Here is an 18,844-nt window from a genome sequence, read left to right as displayed (position 1 = left end):
AACATCTAGAAGTTCATGGTTCATGTATTGCTAAAACCTGGCTTGGAGAATTTTGAGCATTACTTCACTAGCGTATGAGATGAGTGCAATTGTGCAGTAGTTTGAGCATTCTTTGGCATTGCCTTTCTTTGGGATTGGAATGAAAACTGACCTTTTCCAGTCCTGTGGCCACTGCTGAGTTTTCCAAATTTGCTGGCATATTGAGTGCAGCCCTTTCACAGCATCATCTTTCAGGATGTGAAATAGCTCAACTGGAATTCCATCATCTCATTAGCTTTGTTCATAGTGATGCTTCCTAAAGCCCACTTGACTTCATATTTCAGGATGTCTGGCTCTAGGTGAGTGATCACACCATCGTGATTATCTGGGTCATGAAGATCTTTTTTGTACAGTTCTTCCATGTATTCTTGCCACCTCTTCTTAATATCTTCTGTCTCTGTTAGGTCCATACCATTTCTGTCTTTTATTGAGCCTATCTTTAAATGAAATGTTCCCTTGGTATCTCTAATTATCTTAAAGAGATCTCTAGTCTTTCCCATTCTATTGTTTTCCTCTATTTGTTTGCATTGATCACTGAGGAAGGCTTTCTTATCTCTCCTCGATATTCTTTGGAACTCTGCATTCAAATGGGAATATCTCTCCTTTTCTCCTTTGCTTTTTGCTTCCCTTCTTTTCACAGCTATTTGTAAGGCCTCCTCAGACAGCCGTTTTGCTTGTGCATTTCTTTTTCTTGGGAATGGTCTTGATTCCTCTCTTCATACAATGTCACAACCCCATCCATAGTTCATCAGGCACTCTGTCTGTCAGATCTAGTCCCTTAAATCTATTTCTCACTTCCATTGTATAGTCATAAGGGATTTGATTTAAGTCATACCTGAATGGTGTAGTGGTTTTCTCCACTCTCTTGACCTCACAGTTGTTCAGTTTTCAAAGTAAATTCTTAATTACTCTCATGCATGGAAAAGGCTTAAGAAATCTGTGGTTCCAGAATGATCATGGTCCAGAACTCCATAAAAGTGCCTGTATTTTGAAGGAGACATCCTATTTCCAAGGAGCCAACCAAAGAGAAAAGAAGCAGTTTTGGCTACCAAGTTAGTGTCTCACCTAACTTCACCAAGCACTGAAGTTATACCCTCTATGTGACAGCTGCCTTCAGCTGATAAAGCAGCACATTGTTCTTCTCCATATACTTTTGTTTCTTTGGAGCTAATTTTATGCTGATATTTCAGAGTAGTAGATGTTAGTCAATTTCTTTTAAGCTCTTTCTACTTATAAAATTAAGAGTGTATATCAGAGAGGTCAGCGTTTGAGTTCAAGGAGTGGAAAATGGTGATGGGAATTTGTAGGATTTTTAAATGATTAAAAATGCATACATATGCACTGGTTTGGGCTTTTTCGTGAAAATGCTATAGGATTACACATCAACCAACAGTTCATTCAGAGGAAAAAAAATTAATTAAATTAATTAAGCAACTTGTAGACAAGAGTAACTGGTTTAATTCTGTTGTTGTTCAGTCACTAAGTAATGTCTGACTTTTTGCAACCCCATGAACTGCAGCACACTAGGCTCCTTGTCTTTCACTATCTCCTGGAGCTTGCTCAAATTCATGTCCAAAATTTAGGTATATGTGAATCGGATGTGTATGTTTCAGCCTTGCACATCCAGGATTTTTGCAATGAAAGAGGACATCTAGAAATCTGTCAGATGTTAATTTCTATGGATCCTCAAAACATATCCTGTGAGACACAATTTATGACCTGGGATCTCATTTCATCATATGTATAAGTTGCTGCAGAGACCTGCATGTTTTACAGAGACTGAGTATAAACAAGAATTGGCCTACCACTGGGACCATAAATAAATTTGTAAGGTGTTTGACTAATGTTTAGATAATTTAATGGATTTGAAAAAGATTTGAGGGACTATTTTCTCTTCAAAGGAAAATAATGCCATCCATAAAGTTATACAGAGCTTTTTATCCATGGGAATGTTGTTGCTGCTGTGGTTTTTTAAAAAAAGATAATGGAGATTCCATTTGATTTGGTTTGTGTTACTACAGAAATGAAAAATTCAAAAAAACAAAAACAAAAACAAAAAAAACAAGGGAGGGGAAGGAATAGAAACTAGTTAAACTTCCAAACTTCCTGTGAATAATTTATCAAATACCATTACTATTGTCTTTTGCTTTTGCCTCTGCTTGTTACAGTCATAAGGGAAATTTTCCTTCTGGCCTCAAGCTGTGGGTCCCTTCTTATCATGTTTAGCATTGCAGTGCCTGGCAGAACAGAGATTAAAACACTATGTTTTCTACTAAAGCACCTCTTGATTTTGATACAGAAATTACAAGAAGACTTGTGATATATTAGTATAAAATTCTGATCATTCTTTTTCTAGTTTTGTTTTATTATCTCAATAGTCTTCTATTCAGAAGAAATATAAATGAAAAAAAAAACACTTGTATTTGAAAGTAATAACAGAAACATCCTTGTATCTACTTAATTGTTGAATGTCTGGAGAAAGGAAGAAAACACAGATCTGCATGGAGTTGAATACAGACATATGTGTAACCATCTTGAGAATGTATTGATTTTCATCAACTTTTAATCTTTATTTCAGAGAGATTAACTTTAGAGATCAAGTTATATTAACTGGGTATTGAAAAGAATCTTTTTTTTTTTAATGATTTGAACTCTACAACTCAAGTGTGTTTCTTAGTTTTTTTTTAACCTTTAATGTCACTAACATTGAAATTTTCTAAATCTGAAATTATTATTTTTTTTTCTTAATAGACTGGAAGAAAAGAGAAAGGAGATCCTCTAAACATTGCAATTGATAAGATGACCAAGAAAACAAGAGATCTAAGGAGACAGGTACTGTTTTGCTTTATAAGTGCCTGGTATTAATACTTAGTGGTGGTTTCTAAGAATGTCCTTTTTCAGACCTAATACTTAGCTTGCTGTTCTTTATAATATCTACATATACACAGAAACTTTTCATCAACAAATCAGTCTGCTGAGCAAACAGATGTAACAGGTGCAGTGGTGGTGGTGATGAAAACAACCCCTAAGTCAGAAGCAGCAGGCAGTGAGGGGAAACCCTCTCACTGACCAGACACAATCTTCCTAGATGGAGAGAATTTCTGCCCTTTACATATAGTCTTCAATTTTTTAGACCTAGGGATGTGAAGAGCCAGTCTCTAATTTCTGCTAGCTCTGACTAAAACTCCCAAGGCAATCAATGAATAAACCAGAGTGCCAATGGTTAATGTGAAATACAACTCTTAATCTGATGGGCTAATTAAGATCTCTGACCCAGGGTATTTCCTTGGGGACATAAATCTAGGGGAAAATTTGCTTATCAGATGATTGTTTGGGAAGCAGGGAAACCAAGCAAGGAAAGGTAGCTGGATGATTTAAATGGTTAAGGGCATCATTAGCCTGAAGGGTCCATGTTGGGGGAGGGGTGACGAATCTCTAGCCAGGGCCCCTTTTCATTTTGAAAGGGCTACATGAACACAAGTACCTGTTTCTAGTACGTCTTATTTTCTGTGTTGCTATGGTGAGCTCCACTGTCTTCTGCAGTGTTCTTTTTCTGGAAGAAATGGTACCATCCATTAAGGAACTCCTTCTTGATTTCTGCCTCAGAGGCCTTATCTCTTGCTGTTAGCTTCTACATATATCCATCTCGTTCATTAAGTGTTGGTCGTCTGGGACCAACCTCTGCTCTGAGGCAACACCTGCTTTACTTTCGGCATCTGGAAAGCTGAACTGTCAGGGCTGCCTCATCTATCAATAATACTCATCCCTGCAGCATGTCAAGTACAGAGATGAGCAAACTGAGCAAGAATGGCCAAGGAGCAACTTAAAAAATAGTTTGAACAAAAGGAAGACACTGCTTCAAATCACTACTGTAGAGCTTTTCTGGGCTATTTTCAGGTTATCACCAGAAAGTACAGACACACTGATCTGGTGTTCTCTAGAAGGTACCACTACTACTACTACTAAGTCATGTCAGTCGTGTTCAACTCTGTGCGACCCCACAGATGGCAGCCCACCAGGCTCCTCTGTCCCTGGGATTCTCCAGGCAAGAATACTGGAGTGGGTTGCCATTTCCTTCTCCAGTGCATCAAAGTGAAAAGTGAAAGTGAAGTCGCTTAGTCGTGTCCAACTCTTTGCAACCCCATGGACTGTAGCCCACCAGGCTCCTCCGTCCATGGGATTTCCCAGGCAAGAGTACTGGAATGGGTTGCCATTGCCTTCTCCAGAAGGTACCACAATTAGTTCTAAAATATGAAGACTCTAGTTTGAGTGCCCAGCTAATAAGCTCTTTGAAAGTGAAAGTATTAGTTTCTCAGTCATGTCTGACTCTTTGTAACCCCAATGGACTGTAGCCCACCAGGCACCTCTGTCCATGGAATTCTCTAGGCAAGAATACTGGAGTGGGTAACCCTTTCCTTCTCTAGGGGATCTTTTCTGACCCAGGGATCGAATCCTGGTCTCTTGCATTGCAAGTTGATTCTTTACCATCTGAGCCACTAGGGAAGCCCAATAAACCTTTAGAGGAAAGTGTTTTCTTTTTATTTTATCTTGAAATAAGGGAGAATAAAACATTGTCTTCTTAGGCATTAGTAGGTAATATTAAGAGAGAGTATGACCAGGTCTGCTTCTCCTTGCCCTCTTAGAGTATCTTTCCATACAAAGTCCCCATCTGATATGAAATGATATTAGTGGTAATAATTGGGATTGAGGATGGTAGTCAACAGTGAGTCAGGTGTCTGGAGCTCAGGGTTTTACTTCTAGCTCTGCAACTAAATGGACCTTGTGACTGTGGATCCTTCATCTCTTGGTCTCCTCTTACCTGTAAAGTAAGAAGCCAAACTAAGTCTGTAAACTCTTTGAATGAGTCCATTTATTTCCTCTGCCAGAAGTCCTAATGCTTGATACTCACAGGTTTTAAAAGCAATGGGAAGGGAACAGGCTTCTCTAGGGTTTGCCTTTGGCTGGATTGTCAACCAGGCTTCCCAGGTGGTGCTAGTGATAAAGAACCCACCTGCCAGTGTAGGAGATATAGGAGATGTGGGTTTGATCCCTGGGTTCAGATGATCTCCTGGAAGAGGGCATGGCAACCCACTCTAGGATTCTTGCCTGTATTTTGCCAGTATTCTTGACAAAGGAGTCTGGGGGGCTATAGTCCATAGTGTCACAAAGAGTCAGACACAACTGAAGCAACTTAGTACAAGGGCATACAGCTTGTCGACCAGGCAAAGTTCATGAAATGAGTCTTCTTACCTCCCTATCTAGGTCTTAATAGGGACCATTCTTTTACATTCTGGGGCCAACACTTAAGTTCTCTTCACTCATGGCCTGTCACAAATTTTTTTTTTGTCTTACTAGGAAAGAATGGATACAGTAGCTTTTACCTTGATGCTGCAATTCTCAGAAAAGTGTTAACTCTTTTTAGCTTTGGACATCAGTGAAATTTGAAGATGGACTTCATGGTACAGAAATTTTAAATGCTTTGGTGACAAGATCTTTGAAGAGCTTCCTTTATGGTGGCATTAGAAGGAATATGCCATGCCCTCAAATCATTCCATGTATAACTTTTTTTTTCTGCTCACCTTTCCCAGAGATTGAGAGGACTAAGAGTGAGAGAGAGGTTGTTTTATGATAATCAGATCCAACAGTTATGGCATAATTTCACACCACATTCCTGAATTTGGCTCAAACAGCCTTCTCTACCCCAATATGCCTTTCTAGAACTAAGATGGTCTCCATCTGTCAGTTCCATCCCAATCCATATGTTGAAATATTTTAATCTCTTTTCCCTATCTCTTCTGTTTCTCCATGCACACCTGTACTGGTACAAAACCTTTCCTGAGCTGAACAGAAGCTACCTAGCATTTCTGCAGATAGAACATGCAAGGAGTCTGATTAGCTTGGCTGAGGTAGATGTTCAATTTAGATGTGGATAGCTAGTTAATTGGATTAACAAAATTTGATCTGAATCTCAGATATGTGATGGCCCAGGGCCTCCCTGGTGGCTTAAACAGGAGAAAAGTCTGCCTGCAATGCAGGAGACAAGGGTCCAGTCCCTAGGACAGGAAGATCCCCTGGAGAAGGGAATGGCAACCCCCTCTGATATTCTTGACTGGAGAATTCCATGGACAGATCCTGGTGGGCTATAGTCCATGGGGTTGCAAAGAGACATGACTGAGCAACTAAACACACACACAGTGAATGCTAGTGGTTCAAATGAAAACTGAAACACTTTCTGTTCCTTTAATTATGGACAGGCCTTTGTTAGAAAAGATTCTAAGTGAAAACCCTCAGCGATCCAACTCTAGTTCCCTGTAAACCTATATTCCTTTATACAATATTTAGAGAAATAAAATCACAGGCTGAAATCAAAGAAAAATATTTCTGATCACTTTCATAAGTTCCCACTCTTTGCACCTCCTCTCTTTTCCTCATAGCCCCAAGGTTGGGCAGTGTTCTTGAGAAGGTGACGCTGGGCTTGCAAAGTTCTAGTCACCAAATTAAAAAGAAATAAAGTCAATTATGATCTTTATCTTAGACTTGCCTAATGAAAGAAAGTAGACTTAAATCTGTAGACATTTGAAAAAAAAGTCAAGTAATTGAATAATAAGATTTTCTGTTTTAAGTAGAATTTTCTAGTAAGTAGAGCTCTCTTTTTTTTTTTTTTCCCCCCCAGGCAGTATGTCCCAAGTAACTGGAGAGTCATAAATTGTGAGAAAGGTTGCAGGAACCCAAGGGCGTTATTTTAACTGATTGGCATGGATCCATGTTGCCAATTAACCCCAAGAGAGTGGGCAGTGGTAGAACAGAATCCTTTTAGGAGTATTTTGTTTGGAGTTAAAAATGGATTTAGGGGCTATAACTGCCAGCTTTAAGCATTATGTTTTAATTTTAGAGCTGTGGGCACAGTATGCCCCACGTCTGAGCTATTGTCACTGCTGTGTTTCTGGAATCAGCCCATTATAAAAACAAAAGCTTTTGGCTGAGTCCCTGCTTGAGTACCTAGTAGCCCACATGGTCTATTTATCCCATAGAGAGGACCCAGTTGGTGTCTGCCAGCTGCTCCTCATGCCCCCCTTCTATATGCCACCTGTGAACTATTCTAGGCATGGCCTCTTGGTTTTCCTTACGCATATAGTGATGTTGGTTTATCCTGATTGTTATTGTGGTCCTTGTGTTAGTCTTTCTCTCCCCCCAAGTTGATAAGCAAATCGGGACTCAAATGTTTTCCTATGAGAAGCTAATAATAGTAATCGTAACATGTTAGTGTGTTGCTAAACTTAGCAGCTCTCTCTTATTCCTCAAACCAATCAATGGCCTAATTCTTATTCCATCACCCTTAATAGTTATCATAATAATTCCAGCAATGAGATGCAGTGTCAACTTGAGAAAGGTGTCAGTTTTGCTGTCACAGTCAAAACATGTATAGAATGCTTTTACACTGGAATGCAGACTTAATAGAATGGATTATACAACAAAGGATTAAAAATGAATGAACAAAACTTGTCACTGGATGGTTTGTTAAAGGTCGATTTATCAACACCCTGCCTCCAGACAGGACTTCAGAAAAAGCTCACTAGATTAATAAGAAATAGTTACAGCTGAAGATTCCTCAGGTGTCCCTTTTGTGACCCAGTTCCTTAAGTAAAAACTGGCTAAAGGTGGGCAGTCATCAGCCCAAGTTTGTAAAATCACTGTCCATGAAAATGTAGACTAAATTATAGCTGACATGTATGGAGTCCTTACATTGTGCCAGGCACTGTTCGATGCTCTTTCTATAAATGGACTGCATTTAATCCTCATTCAGCCCTCTAAGATAGAATGAGCTGTCACCATGCCCATTTTACAGATGAGGACATGAAACCAGGTAATGAACCCATGGTGACACCAAGTGGGGATGCCTGCAGGTCCCTGTCCAGGAAGTCTGGCTATGGCGTCTTGACTCTTAGCCCTTCCCCATGCTAGCAATTCAAAGATCCAGCAGATGCAGTTGGGTCCCCCATATGCTATTCTCCTCTGGGGGAGGCAGTGGGGAAGAAAGACGGTTCACATAATATGTAGAAATGCTTTGTTGTTTTCAGCAGCACCTTTACTACTGTGGGGTTGGGAATGGCTGAAGAAATAATGAAAGTGTTAGTTGCTCAGCTGTTGCGACCCTGTGGACACCCCTGCCAGGCTCCTCTGTCCATGGAATTCTCTAGGCAAGAATACTGGAGTGGGTAGCCATTCCCTTCTCCAGGAGATCTTCCTGACTCAGGGATTGAACCCAGATCCCCTGCATTGCAGACAGATTCTTCACTGTCTGAGACACCAGGGATGAGTGACATATATGTAACTCAGACAGAAAAAACATCTGTGGTGCATGTTGAAAATAGGGTTCTAGTTTGTGATAGGATATCATCTCTCAGGTCTCCAGCTGTTATGGTTCACTGGATCTTTTCAAAAACTGCTATTATGTTTAGGTAGCTGGCTTCTCAAAGCATGAATTATAGACTTTCCAAAACATTTACAGAAAAAAGGAATTTTAAGGCATTCAATTCTTTTTCTCACATCTGTTCATGATGAGGCCAATTATTTTTAGATTCATTGTAAGAAAACATTTTGAAATCATTTATTTCCAGACTTCAAGCTGCTTTTCCTCATAAGGATTTGAGGCGATCTATATGGCTACAATTTAAAAATTATGAAACAAAATATTGATTTCCTCCAAACCTTAAGGTTTGTGTTCTTCACACTGAAAACCTATGTCAGAGCTAATAATCCTGGTCAGATTGCCTTGCTTCTGTAAAAATGTAGAGACCAGAAAATGATCATATAGCAATTGGTGTTTGAAATATAGAACATAAGCAATTCTGAGACAGCTGAACACAAATGGCATCAGAAACACCAAAATCAGAATCAAAGAGACCAGAAGGAGAAGGGCAGAAGAAGGGGAGGGCTCATGAGCACTCTGAAAGGCTGTCTCTGGACAAGCCCTTTGATCACAAGTTGTATACTCAATCTCTCTCTAATTTAGGAAAATCCCATTATAGTAGCCCTGAATGTCAGGCCACTACGTACTTATTTGTCTCTTGGAAAACACTCATTAGGCCAGGTTAAAGGTACATGATTTTATCTATTGCAAATAGTTCTTAAAATATCACTATCGGCAGTCTCTTCCCTTATAAAGACACTGTTCAAATCATGGCTTAATTGACTCCTGTGAGCCAGCATGTGGTTGATAGGTCACACATGAATACAGTCTTGGGGAGGATGCCAAGCTTGACCTCTTTCTCACCAGTGAGTCTAGATCACAGGAAAAGTCCAATAGCTTGATCAATATCGATTAATCAAGTAACACACTGTGAAGAGGAATCTGTAACAGATGTATGAGTAGGAAACTGCTCAATTAAGTGGAAGCTTCAACTACTGATTTATTCTCTTCTGCTGATTTTTTCATGCCCCAGAAGTCAAGGAAAAGCTGGAAGGAGAAGGATACATAGCATTGCCTGAGTCTCAAAACATTCAAGAGAATGTGTGCTTTTGGTTTTATCTTGGACACCCGTTGTTCTAGGCAATAAGAGTGCCAGGCCCCCACCCAAAAAAAAATTTTTTTAAGCTGAATTTTATTTTTAATTAAATTTTTTTTAAGTTTGTCTTTGGCTGCATTGGGTCTTTGTTACTGTTCAGATTTTCTCTAGTTGCGGAGTGTGGGCTTCTCATTGCAGTGGCTTCTCTTGTTGGGGAGCACGGGCTCTGGGGTGCATGGGCTTCAGTAGTTATAGCTTGTGGGTTCCATAGTTGTGGTACACAGGCTTAGTTGCCTGCAGTATGTGGTATCTTCCCCAACCAGAGATCAAACCCATATCCCCAATACTAGCAGGTGAATTCTTTACCACTGGACACCGGGGACTCTCCTAGGTAGAATCTTAATCCTGACACTGGAAGATCCACTGTAGGATTATAAAAAAAGTTCTATCATATTTTCCAGGATGAAATACCTAAGCAGGGAAATTTGGAAAATTTTCAAAAATGGTGATTCAAATAAAGATTTTTCTTTTCTTTTCTCTCTCTCTCTCTCTCTCTTTTTTAAAGAATGTCATTTAAGCTTACCAAAACATTTCAGAACACTAACCAACCTGACTGAGTGAGGTTGATCCATATATATTATTGGAGGCTATGTTCAGGCTGAAGTTTTCTATCCAAAACAGATGCTAAAAGGGAGATAATTTTCAAATGTGTCCTGCAAGATTTTGCCACTATGGCCTGAATTGAGCTTCTTTGGAGAGCTGATGATAGCAGCTAATCGCCTTGATTCTGACAATGTATTTAGTGGATCTTTGCAGCCAGCTTTTGGTCAAATATATCTTGTTCCATTTGACCTCTCCTTGCTGAGGTCACCTTTTATTACTTGAAATGGCTCCTGGCATCCTTTTCTCAGGGGAAATTTCCATCAGGACAGCTGATTTTTTTAATCTTACTATTTCCCAAGGGGGCTGGATGAATCTGAGATTTGGAAAGTGGTGGAAGCCCTGGTTTGCTGTAGGATCTAAGCACTTTGTACCTTCCTAGCTGCCGGGGATATCACAGGGGATGTTTGAGGGAATTCACCATTGCTCTTTGCTTGGGCAGGAAATTGTGATGAATGATGCTGAAAACTCAGCCTGTGTGCACTGGTGCTGAATAAGTCTTGGAGATAGAGCTTTGAGTGAAGTAGAAAAAGATAGCTTTATTCCTTCGTCAGGCAAAGGGGGACACAGATAGCTCCTGCCCTCAAAAGACTGTGCCCCAACCTGTGGTATTTGGTGAAGAGTTCTATAGCAATAGCTCAAAGTCAGGGCTGCTGATAAGGATCAAAGTGTGTGCAGGGCCTTCATTTCTTTAATTTGGCCTCAGATGGTCTCCTGATGAGCTTCTGTGGTTCTCAAGGTTACCAAATTGTGGCCTTCTCTCTGGAATGAAGAATGCTCATCAAGTAGTTAATAACATCTTCTATTTGCTGGGGGTTTTACTTCTGCAGAAGAGCTCAAAGGTATTGCTATGTGTGTCTCTTGACGTGGAACCAGGATCCTGCCCCAAGGCTGCACTATTGTTTGTTGATTGTTCCTCCTTTGTCTGCATTCTCATCCCGTCTCTTAATAGCAGCAGTTTGAATTTGCCATCCAAAAAAAAAAAAAAAAAAACTCTCTTGCTTTTTCGATGAAAAAAACAAGAGAGTTCCAGAAAAACATCTACTTCTGCTATATTGACTACACCAAAGCCTTTGACTGTGTAGATCCGAACAAACTGTGGAAAAGTCTTAAAGAGATGGGAATACCAGACCACCTGACCTGCCTCCTGGGAAATCTGTATGCAGGTCAAAAGCAACAGTTAGAACTGGACATGGGACAATAGACTGGTTTCAAATTGGGAAAGGAGGCTGTATATTGTGACCCTGCTTATTTAACTTATATGGAGAGTACATAATGAGAAATGTTGGGCTAGAAGAAGCATAAGCTTAAATCAGGATTGCCGGGAGAAATATCAATAACCTCAGATATGCAGATGACACCACCCTTATGGCAGAAAGCAAAGAACTAAGAGCCTCTTGATGAAAGTGAAAGAGGAAAGTGAAAAAGTTGGCTTAAAACTCAACATTGAGAAAACTGAGATCATGGCATCCAGTTCCATCACTTCATGGCAAATAGATGGGGAAATAACGGAAACAGTAACAGAATTTTTTATTTTTTCTGGCTCCAAAATCACTGCAGATGGTAACTGCAGCCTTGACATTAAAAGACACTTGCTCCTTGGAAGAACAGCTATGACCAACCTAGATAGCATATTCAAAAGTGGAGACATTACTTTCCCAACAAAGGTCCATCTAGTCAAAGCTATGGTTTTTCCAGCGGTCATGTATGGATGTGAGTGTTGGACTGTAAAGAAAGATGACTGCCAAAGAATTGATGCTTTTGAACTGTGGTGTTGGAGAAGACTCTTGAGGGTCCCTTGGACTGCAAGGAGATCAGTCCTGGGTGTTCATTGGAAGGACTGAAGCTGAAGCTGAAACTACAATGTTTTGGCCACCTGATGTGAAGAACTGGCTCATTGGAAAAGACCCTGATGCTGGGCGAGATTGAAGACAGGAGAAGGGGATGACAGAAGATGAGATGGTTGGATGGCATCACTAACTCTGTGGACATGAGTTTTAGTAGGCTCCAGGAGTTGGTGATGACAGGGAGGCCTGGCATGCTGCAGTCCATGCGGTCGCAACGAGTTGGACACGACTGAGTGACTGAACTGAACTGAAGTGAACTTGCCATTGGAACTCAGGGAAAGTCTTAGAGGTTGAAGCCTAAACAAGAGATGGGACACAGAAAGACTCCTGAGCCCAGGAGCCCCAACAGGGTCCTGCTCAATTTCATGAAGGTGATGTTGGTTGTAATATTCATCTATTTACTTTGTATCTTCTTAACCAATCTTCATCTTCCTTCTTTTCTGAATGAAATTTCCAGAATATGTTAAAACTAAATCCTTACCCTTCCTCCACCCTTTATTACTGCATGCTCCCCACTATGATCAACTTTCAAGAAGGTTCTTACCCTGTGTAATTTCTTCCATTATCTTTCCCTAAATTCCCACTAACTGTGTTTTGAGTGCACTCCTTCTCCATTACCATTGGCACTGCTCAGCTGCTTTTCAAACAACGATCTCACAGCCTCACAACCAGTGACTAGACCCCAGACTCCCTGCCTACAGCTCAGTGTGGCTCCAGCAGTCTTTTAGGCCAGTCTTCCCACATCTTCATTACTTTGCACTTGATGTTACTTCTGCCTTGAATGCCCCTTTCCTTCATTTATCTTCTTTTTCCAGGAGAATTCACAGTTTTTCCAAATGCGCTCTCTCTTTTTTTTTTTTTTCCTTTTAGGAAAATTTGCAATTTTTCCTACAAGGCTTAGCTTAAATATTACATGATCATCACAACTTTATTCAATTTTTATAAACAGGGTTTATCCAGTAGGCTCCTAAAGCATTTCAAATACCTTTATTATGACACTTTTTGCTGTAGATTTAAGTTGTTTATGTGTTTTTGCCTATGCCCATGACCTAATATTCTTTGTTTCCTCAAGGCATATCTTAGTGCCCAAAATAAAGTAAGTTGCCACCACACAAATGATGAAAGGATGGAGAATCTGTATCTAGCCAACCTAGAAGTATCCCAATCATCAAATTTCCTCTGTTCTAAACTCTCGTCAATAACCTCAGATATGCAGATGACACCACCCTTATGGCAGAAAGTGAAGAGGAACTAAAAAGCCTCTTGATGAAAGTGAAAGAGGAGAATAAAAATGTTGGCTTAAAGCTCAACATTCAGAAAACGAAGATCATGGCATCTGGTCCCATCACTTCATGGGAAATAGATGGGGAAACAGTGGAAAGAGTATCAGACTTTATTTTTTGGGGGCTCCAAAATCTCCGCAGATGGTGACTGCAGCCATGAAATTCAAAGACGCTTACTCCTTGGAAGAAAAGTTATGACCAACCTAGATAGTATATTCAAAAGCAGAGACATTACTTTGCCGACTAAGGTCCATCTAGTCAAGGCTATGGTTTTTCCTGTGGTCATGTATGGATGTGAGAGTTGGACTGTGAACAAGGCAGAGCGCCGAAGAATTGATGCTTTTTAACTGTGGTTTTGGAGAAGACTCTTGAGAGTCCCTTGTACTGCAGGGAGATCCAACCAGTACATTCTGAAGGAGATCAGCCCTGGGATTTCTTTGGAAGGAATGATGCTAAAGCTGAAACTCCAGTACTTTGGCCACCTCATGCAAAGAGTTGACTCATTGGAAAAGACTCTGATGCTGGGAGGGATTGTTGGCAGGAGAAGAAGGGGACGACAGTGGATGAGATGGCTGGATGGCATCACGGACTCAATGGATGTGAGTCTGAGTGAACTCCGGGAGATGGTGATGGACAGGGAGGCCTGGCATGCTGCAATTCATGGGGTCACAAAGAGTCGGACATGACTGAGCGACTGAACTGAACTGAACTGAAACTCTCATGTCTTTGGTTCTGTTGTTTGAAGAGCAAGATTTGTTAACTTAAAAAGTCAATTTTTACTGTGATAATAGCTTTCTCCATTTTAAGAGAGAGTTTCTATGCTTTAACCCAGATGTTTCTTATTACTGAGCTGACCTTAGAAAAGTTCAGCTTAAGAACCTGCCAAAATGCAGATACCAGGTATCTCCTGTTTTTTGAAAGTCTGTTTATGCCTTTTATGAAAAGCCTACATTAGTTTCTGTTTTTGCTAGCTGAAAGGAATTGGAGGATTTTTGCTCTTACAAAGAAAGGTGAATGTAAAAATCTGTCCAGCGTTTTACAGCCAGCTCTTACACAGGCAGTGGGCACTGGAATCGGCAAGAGTAGCGCCACCAAGCTCCTTCCCTGGGAACTACACTCAACATCTCAGCATCCAGCTACCAAAGCTTTGAACTGTGTCTGTGGGCATTTGTGCTTTTATCCTGATGTGTTTTGTGCACCCGTTGGTAAGATACTTCATAAGGTGATTGCTTCTTCAGTCTACAGCATGTAATCTTACAAAAGGTTTCATGAGCATCTGTACTTTTGGATAGTGAGAGAAACCTGTATATGGCTCCGTCTTGAGATTCTAATTTCATGTAGCAGTGGCAAGTTAAATGCTATATTGCAATAAGCTTTCCAGATAATTGTGATGTTCTGGCAAGTTTAACTTTCACTGCTTTTGTTTCTGTGGGGGGAACTTTTATGTCTCACCATCGTTCTTTGGAAGATTTCGTGAAGCCCTGCAACCTGTCTCCATTTGGCATCTTCTAGTCATCAGCACTTCATAGATACAATACCTGTTTTGAGGGAGGGAGAATACATGCTTGAGCCTCTTCTTCCCATGGGCCAGGATTAGAAATGGATGGTCTGATTGTTCACTGTGCTGTATTGAAGGGCTTGGCAAGATCTGTGCTTTCTGGGGCAGGGCCAGGAGGAGGGGGAGAGGAATGAGGCAGTAGTAGCCTACAGCACATAATTTCAGGAAGAACCAAACAACTAAGTAATCAAGATAAATAATATCTTTATGCAGTATTTTAGAAAATCGAAATTAATGCAAAAAAGTTCATGACGAGTATCTTATCAACATTGTAAATTAACATAGGATCAGTAATAGGGCAGCGCTGAGCTTTACTGAAACCTGAATCAAAAGAGAAAACCAGCAATACTGATCTTGTTTTTATTTACAGTGTTGCTATTTTGTTTATAATGGGTGACTCTCCTTAGTCTTGGCTCTGCTCCAGAGCTTCTAGCTCCTAATGTCTTTACTGCACCTGCTGTATGAAAAAGTTTCCCCCCAAAGTCTCAAAGTCAGGTGGTTTTCTTTTTTTTTTTCCTATGTTAGTGGTAAAAGGGCTGACTTTTAAATTTTACAAAGAGATGATACCTTGGACTCTAGATCTGAAGACTTATTTGAATTGTGGTGTCTTTTAGGTTGCCTTGCTCCAAATGCATTTTTTTTTGATGTTTATCGCCATGACATGACATTTTTTTTTTTTAATGACACTCTGAAGTGCTTCAGAGAAAATGGAGAGCATTTTAATACTGCTGATTTACTTTTTCAGGTCTACAGTAATTTCCTTACTGCCTAATTATAAGGCTCAGCTTAATTTACTCTACACATAATGTTTACTGATGCACATATGGTGCCACATTTCAGGAAACTGTACCCAAAACAGGTATTTTTGTCAGACTGGAGCATGGACAATTTCCTTCATGTACAGAAAAACAGCTCAGAAATTTAATCATCTGAACAAAGACTGTCCCCCAATGAGAGGAAGAGAAATCACACCCATCTTTAACTTCAGAAAGAAGGATACAGTCTCTTTAAATGCTTATTTTAAAAGTTGAATGATGATTATCTGTGTATAAAGATTTATCGTTACCCCCAGAATCAAAGGAGAGTAGGAGGAGGGGGAAAGGAGTGACAGGATAGAAAAGCAATAGTGTCTTCTGGGCTTATTTCTCAACCAGCTTTTCTCTTTGAAGAAAAAAAGATGGATTCAGTGGGGGTCATGGACTCATAAACTCTTAGAAGTAGAAGGGACCTCTGAGATCTTTTCTCAGGGCAGAATTTCTTCCTTCAGCATCCTAAGACCCCCTGCAACAGCCTCTGCTTTAGAAATGGGAGATTATCCCTTTACCCAGCATCTGGTACAATTACTGGGCAATTTTAGTAGCTGGCAAATTGAATTAAGATCAGTGATTTTGTAATTATCAAATTGTTGGGTTTGTGCTGCAAAACTTATTTTTTTCTACTTTGTCTAGGCTTAAGGCCCAAATAAAAATTTCAGTAAAAGACTTCCCTGATGGTTCAGTGGCTAAGACTTCACGCTCCCAATGCAGGTGGCCTGGATTCTATTCTTGTTTAGGTAACTAGATCCCACATGCCACATCTAAGGGTTTGCATGCCAAAATGAAAGGATCCCGCATGTTGCAATGAAGATTGAAGAAGTTTCCATGCACTGCAACTAAGACCTGGCATAGACAAGCAAATAAATAAATATAAATTAAAAATGAAAAAACACATAATTTGTATGCTATAAAGGGGGGGGGGCGGAGCTTCAGTAAAGAACTCTATTTAAATAGAGTTCCAAAAACCTACAAATTAGTGACCATCGTTACACATGAATTTGTGGCTTCACAGTCACTTGGCTTGCCTTTCTGTAGCTCTGAGTGCTAGAAGTGGTTAGGCTTAGAAACTGGGCAGCTGTTGCTATCCTGTCATTGAGAGCTGAAGTAGCCAACTCTTTTAACCATCTGATCCACTGCTCCTATTTCTACCTGGGTGTATATGAAGGTCAAAAAAGCAAAGTTGAACCCACTGAAACTGTTTGACATTTGTTTAGCTAGTGTCCATTCTCTCTTATCTGATGCGTTATAATTTGATTCTAAAATCTGTCATTATCAAAAAGATTTTATTTTTACAGGGTAGCATTTTGAAATTCTGACAGTGAACTTACATTTTTACCAATATAAAGCCGGCAAGTTAGTGAATCCATGTGAGCTAATTCCGAAGACTGTCCTTTTAATGACTACAGTTGTTCAAGTTGATACACTTTGGACTTATTTTATAGCTTTTATTAAAATTCCATTACTGGGAAGGCTATAAGGTAAATATCAATTCATAATGTCTTAAGACCCCCAATAATAATCAAAATAATAGCCTTCCTGTTTAACATCCCTGATTTTTTTCTTCCTTAAACCACCCATATCTGTGGCCAACCCCATGCAAGACACTGAACCATGAAAGAGATTTTGATAATTACTTTCCTAATTAATCATAAGAGGGAAAAGTAAAGGACTTTTATCTTAGTTGGAGTGGGGGATGGCTGATTAAATGCAGGCAGAGAAACTAGCCAACTTGCCTGGTATAGTCAGTAAGAAAGCGATGGATGAATTTTTGCCCCAGTGTTCCAGGATAGGAGAAGAACCATTTGTCCTGAGGACTTTGGTGACAGGAGGGGATTTTCCATCTGATCCAACCATAAGTGCTTGTCAGAAGTTTGAGTGGATAACCAGTCTCAGCCCCCTCTTCTCTCATACCAGTTTTTTGTTTTTTTTTCAGGAGTGCATCAATCCTGTTAACTCTTAAGGGCAGGACTTCTATAACTTTATTTGATTCCTTCAATTTCAGTGAAGATCAAGCTGTTTTTCAGCTGCAATCGGAGTTGCAGCTACATGAAGAGGGTGACAGAGAAGTTGAAGAGCACCTTTGGTTACAGCGATCGGGGTGGTCCGGGCACTGACCGTGGGCAAGGGAGGGCTCAGAGTCACAGGGGCAGGAAGAAGGCAACACTAACCATGAGTGACTGAGCAGATTTCCCTCAGCTCCCCCTTTGAAATCTGAAGGCTTAGATCAGTGTGGCCCTGAGGTTATATCCATAGATGCCAGTATAAGCGGGTGAAAGTAGATCCCTTGTGACTTTCATTGTGTCTGTATATTACCATAGCAACAAGCTTGCCTCGTGCTCTTTAGGTGCATTCTCTGTGTATTTGTCCAGTCTGTGGAAGGACTCTCAATATTTTTTTTGCCAAATTAGGAGGAAATAATCAGGACTTGGAGTCCAGTCCAGGTCAGAAAACCTATATTAAGCAGGCTGGGCAACCCAACTAGATACCCTTCTAGTCCACAGAAGTTTTAGGAAAAGTCAACAGCTTCTTTTTACATCTAATGTTTCATCTTTGTTCTTTGCCTTGAAGCTTCTACTAGAAAAGGAATTGCTTAGGTACCACTGAGATAAACTGTTTTCTAACAGGGTGTGAGGCAAAGAGAATAAAAGTCATCTTGATCAAGTAAGGCAGTCAGACTGGACCCTTGAGGCCTCTTGAGGTCATCTCTTGTCTTCTCAATTTTCTTCTTACGCAGATAACTGCTGCATACCGAAGATGCTAGGTTCTAAGTAAAAAGTGGGTGAAAGGAACTTGAAATAGCCTGGGATTTGAAGTAGTGAAGCAATAGAGGACATGGGCAGGGTGATAAGGTTGCAAGACTTAAAGTCCACAGATGAAACTATATAAATCAGGTGGCTGCAAATCTGTGGCCCACATCTGCCCTTGTGCCTGTTTTGAAAATAAGTTGTACTGTTATTTTTTGTGCTATGATGGCAGAGTTGAGTAGTTGTGGCAGAGACCAACTGGCTGCAAAAAGTAAATCATATACTGTCTGGTCTTTTATAGGAAAAGTAGAACAGCCCATGCTCTAGAAGTAAGGATCTACTTGAAGTGAAGTAAATACCGTGTAAGAATCCAGGTCTTCTGTAAAACTGAA

The 18,844-nt window shown here is 40.2% G+C and overlaps 1 protein-coding gene across 3 annotated transcripts in view; it reads left to right on the top strand.

The window, feature by feature from the left end:
* The window catches only part of CTNNA2 (catenin alpha 2), a 1,396,988-nt gene that overhangs the window by 1,072,919 nt on the left and 305,225 nt on the right, over nucleotides 1–18,844 (top strand). For all 3 annotated transcript variants that reach the window (XM_005686768.2, XM_005686767.2, XM_013967725.2), the window contains exon 8: nucleotides 2,791–2,871. In XM_005686768.2, coding sequence (XP_005686825.1) covers nucleotides 2,791–2,871 — 81 coding nt within the window. The remainder of the gene's footprint in view (nucleotides 1–2,790; nucleotides 2,872–18,844) is intronic.

The sequence above is a fragment of the Capra hircus genome, chromosome 11 (genome assembly GCF_001704415.2).
Source record: "Capra hircus breed San Clemente chromosome 11, ASM170441v1, whole genome shotgun sequence".
NCBI lineage: Eukaryota > Metazoa > Chordata > Mammalia > Artiodactyla > Bovidae > Capra > Capra hircus.
This window is presented reverse-complemented; position numbering and strand designations above follow the sequence as displayed.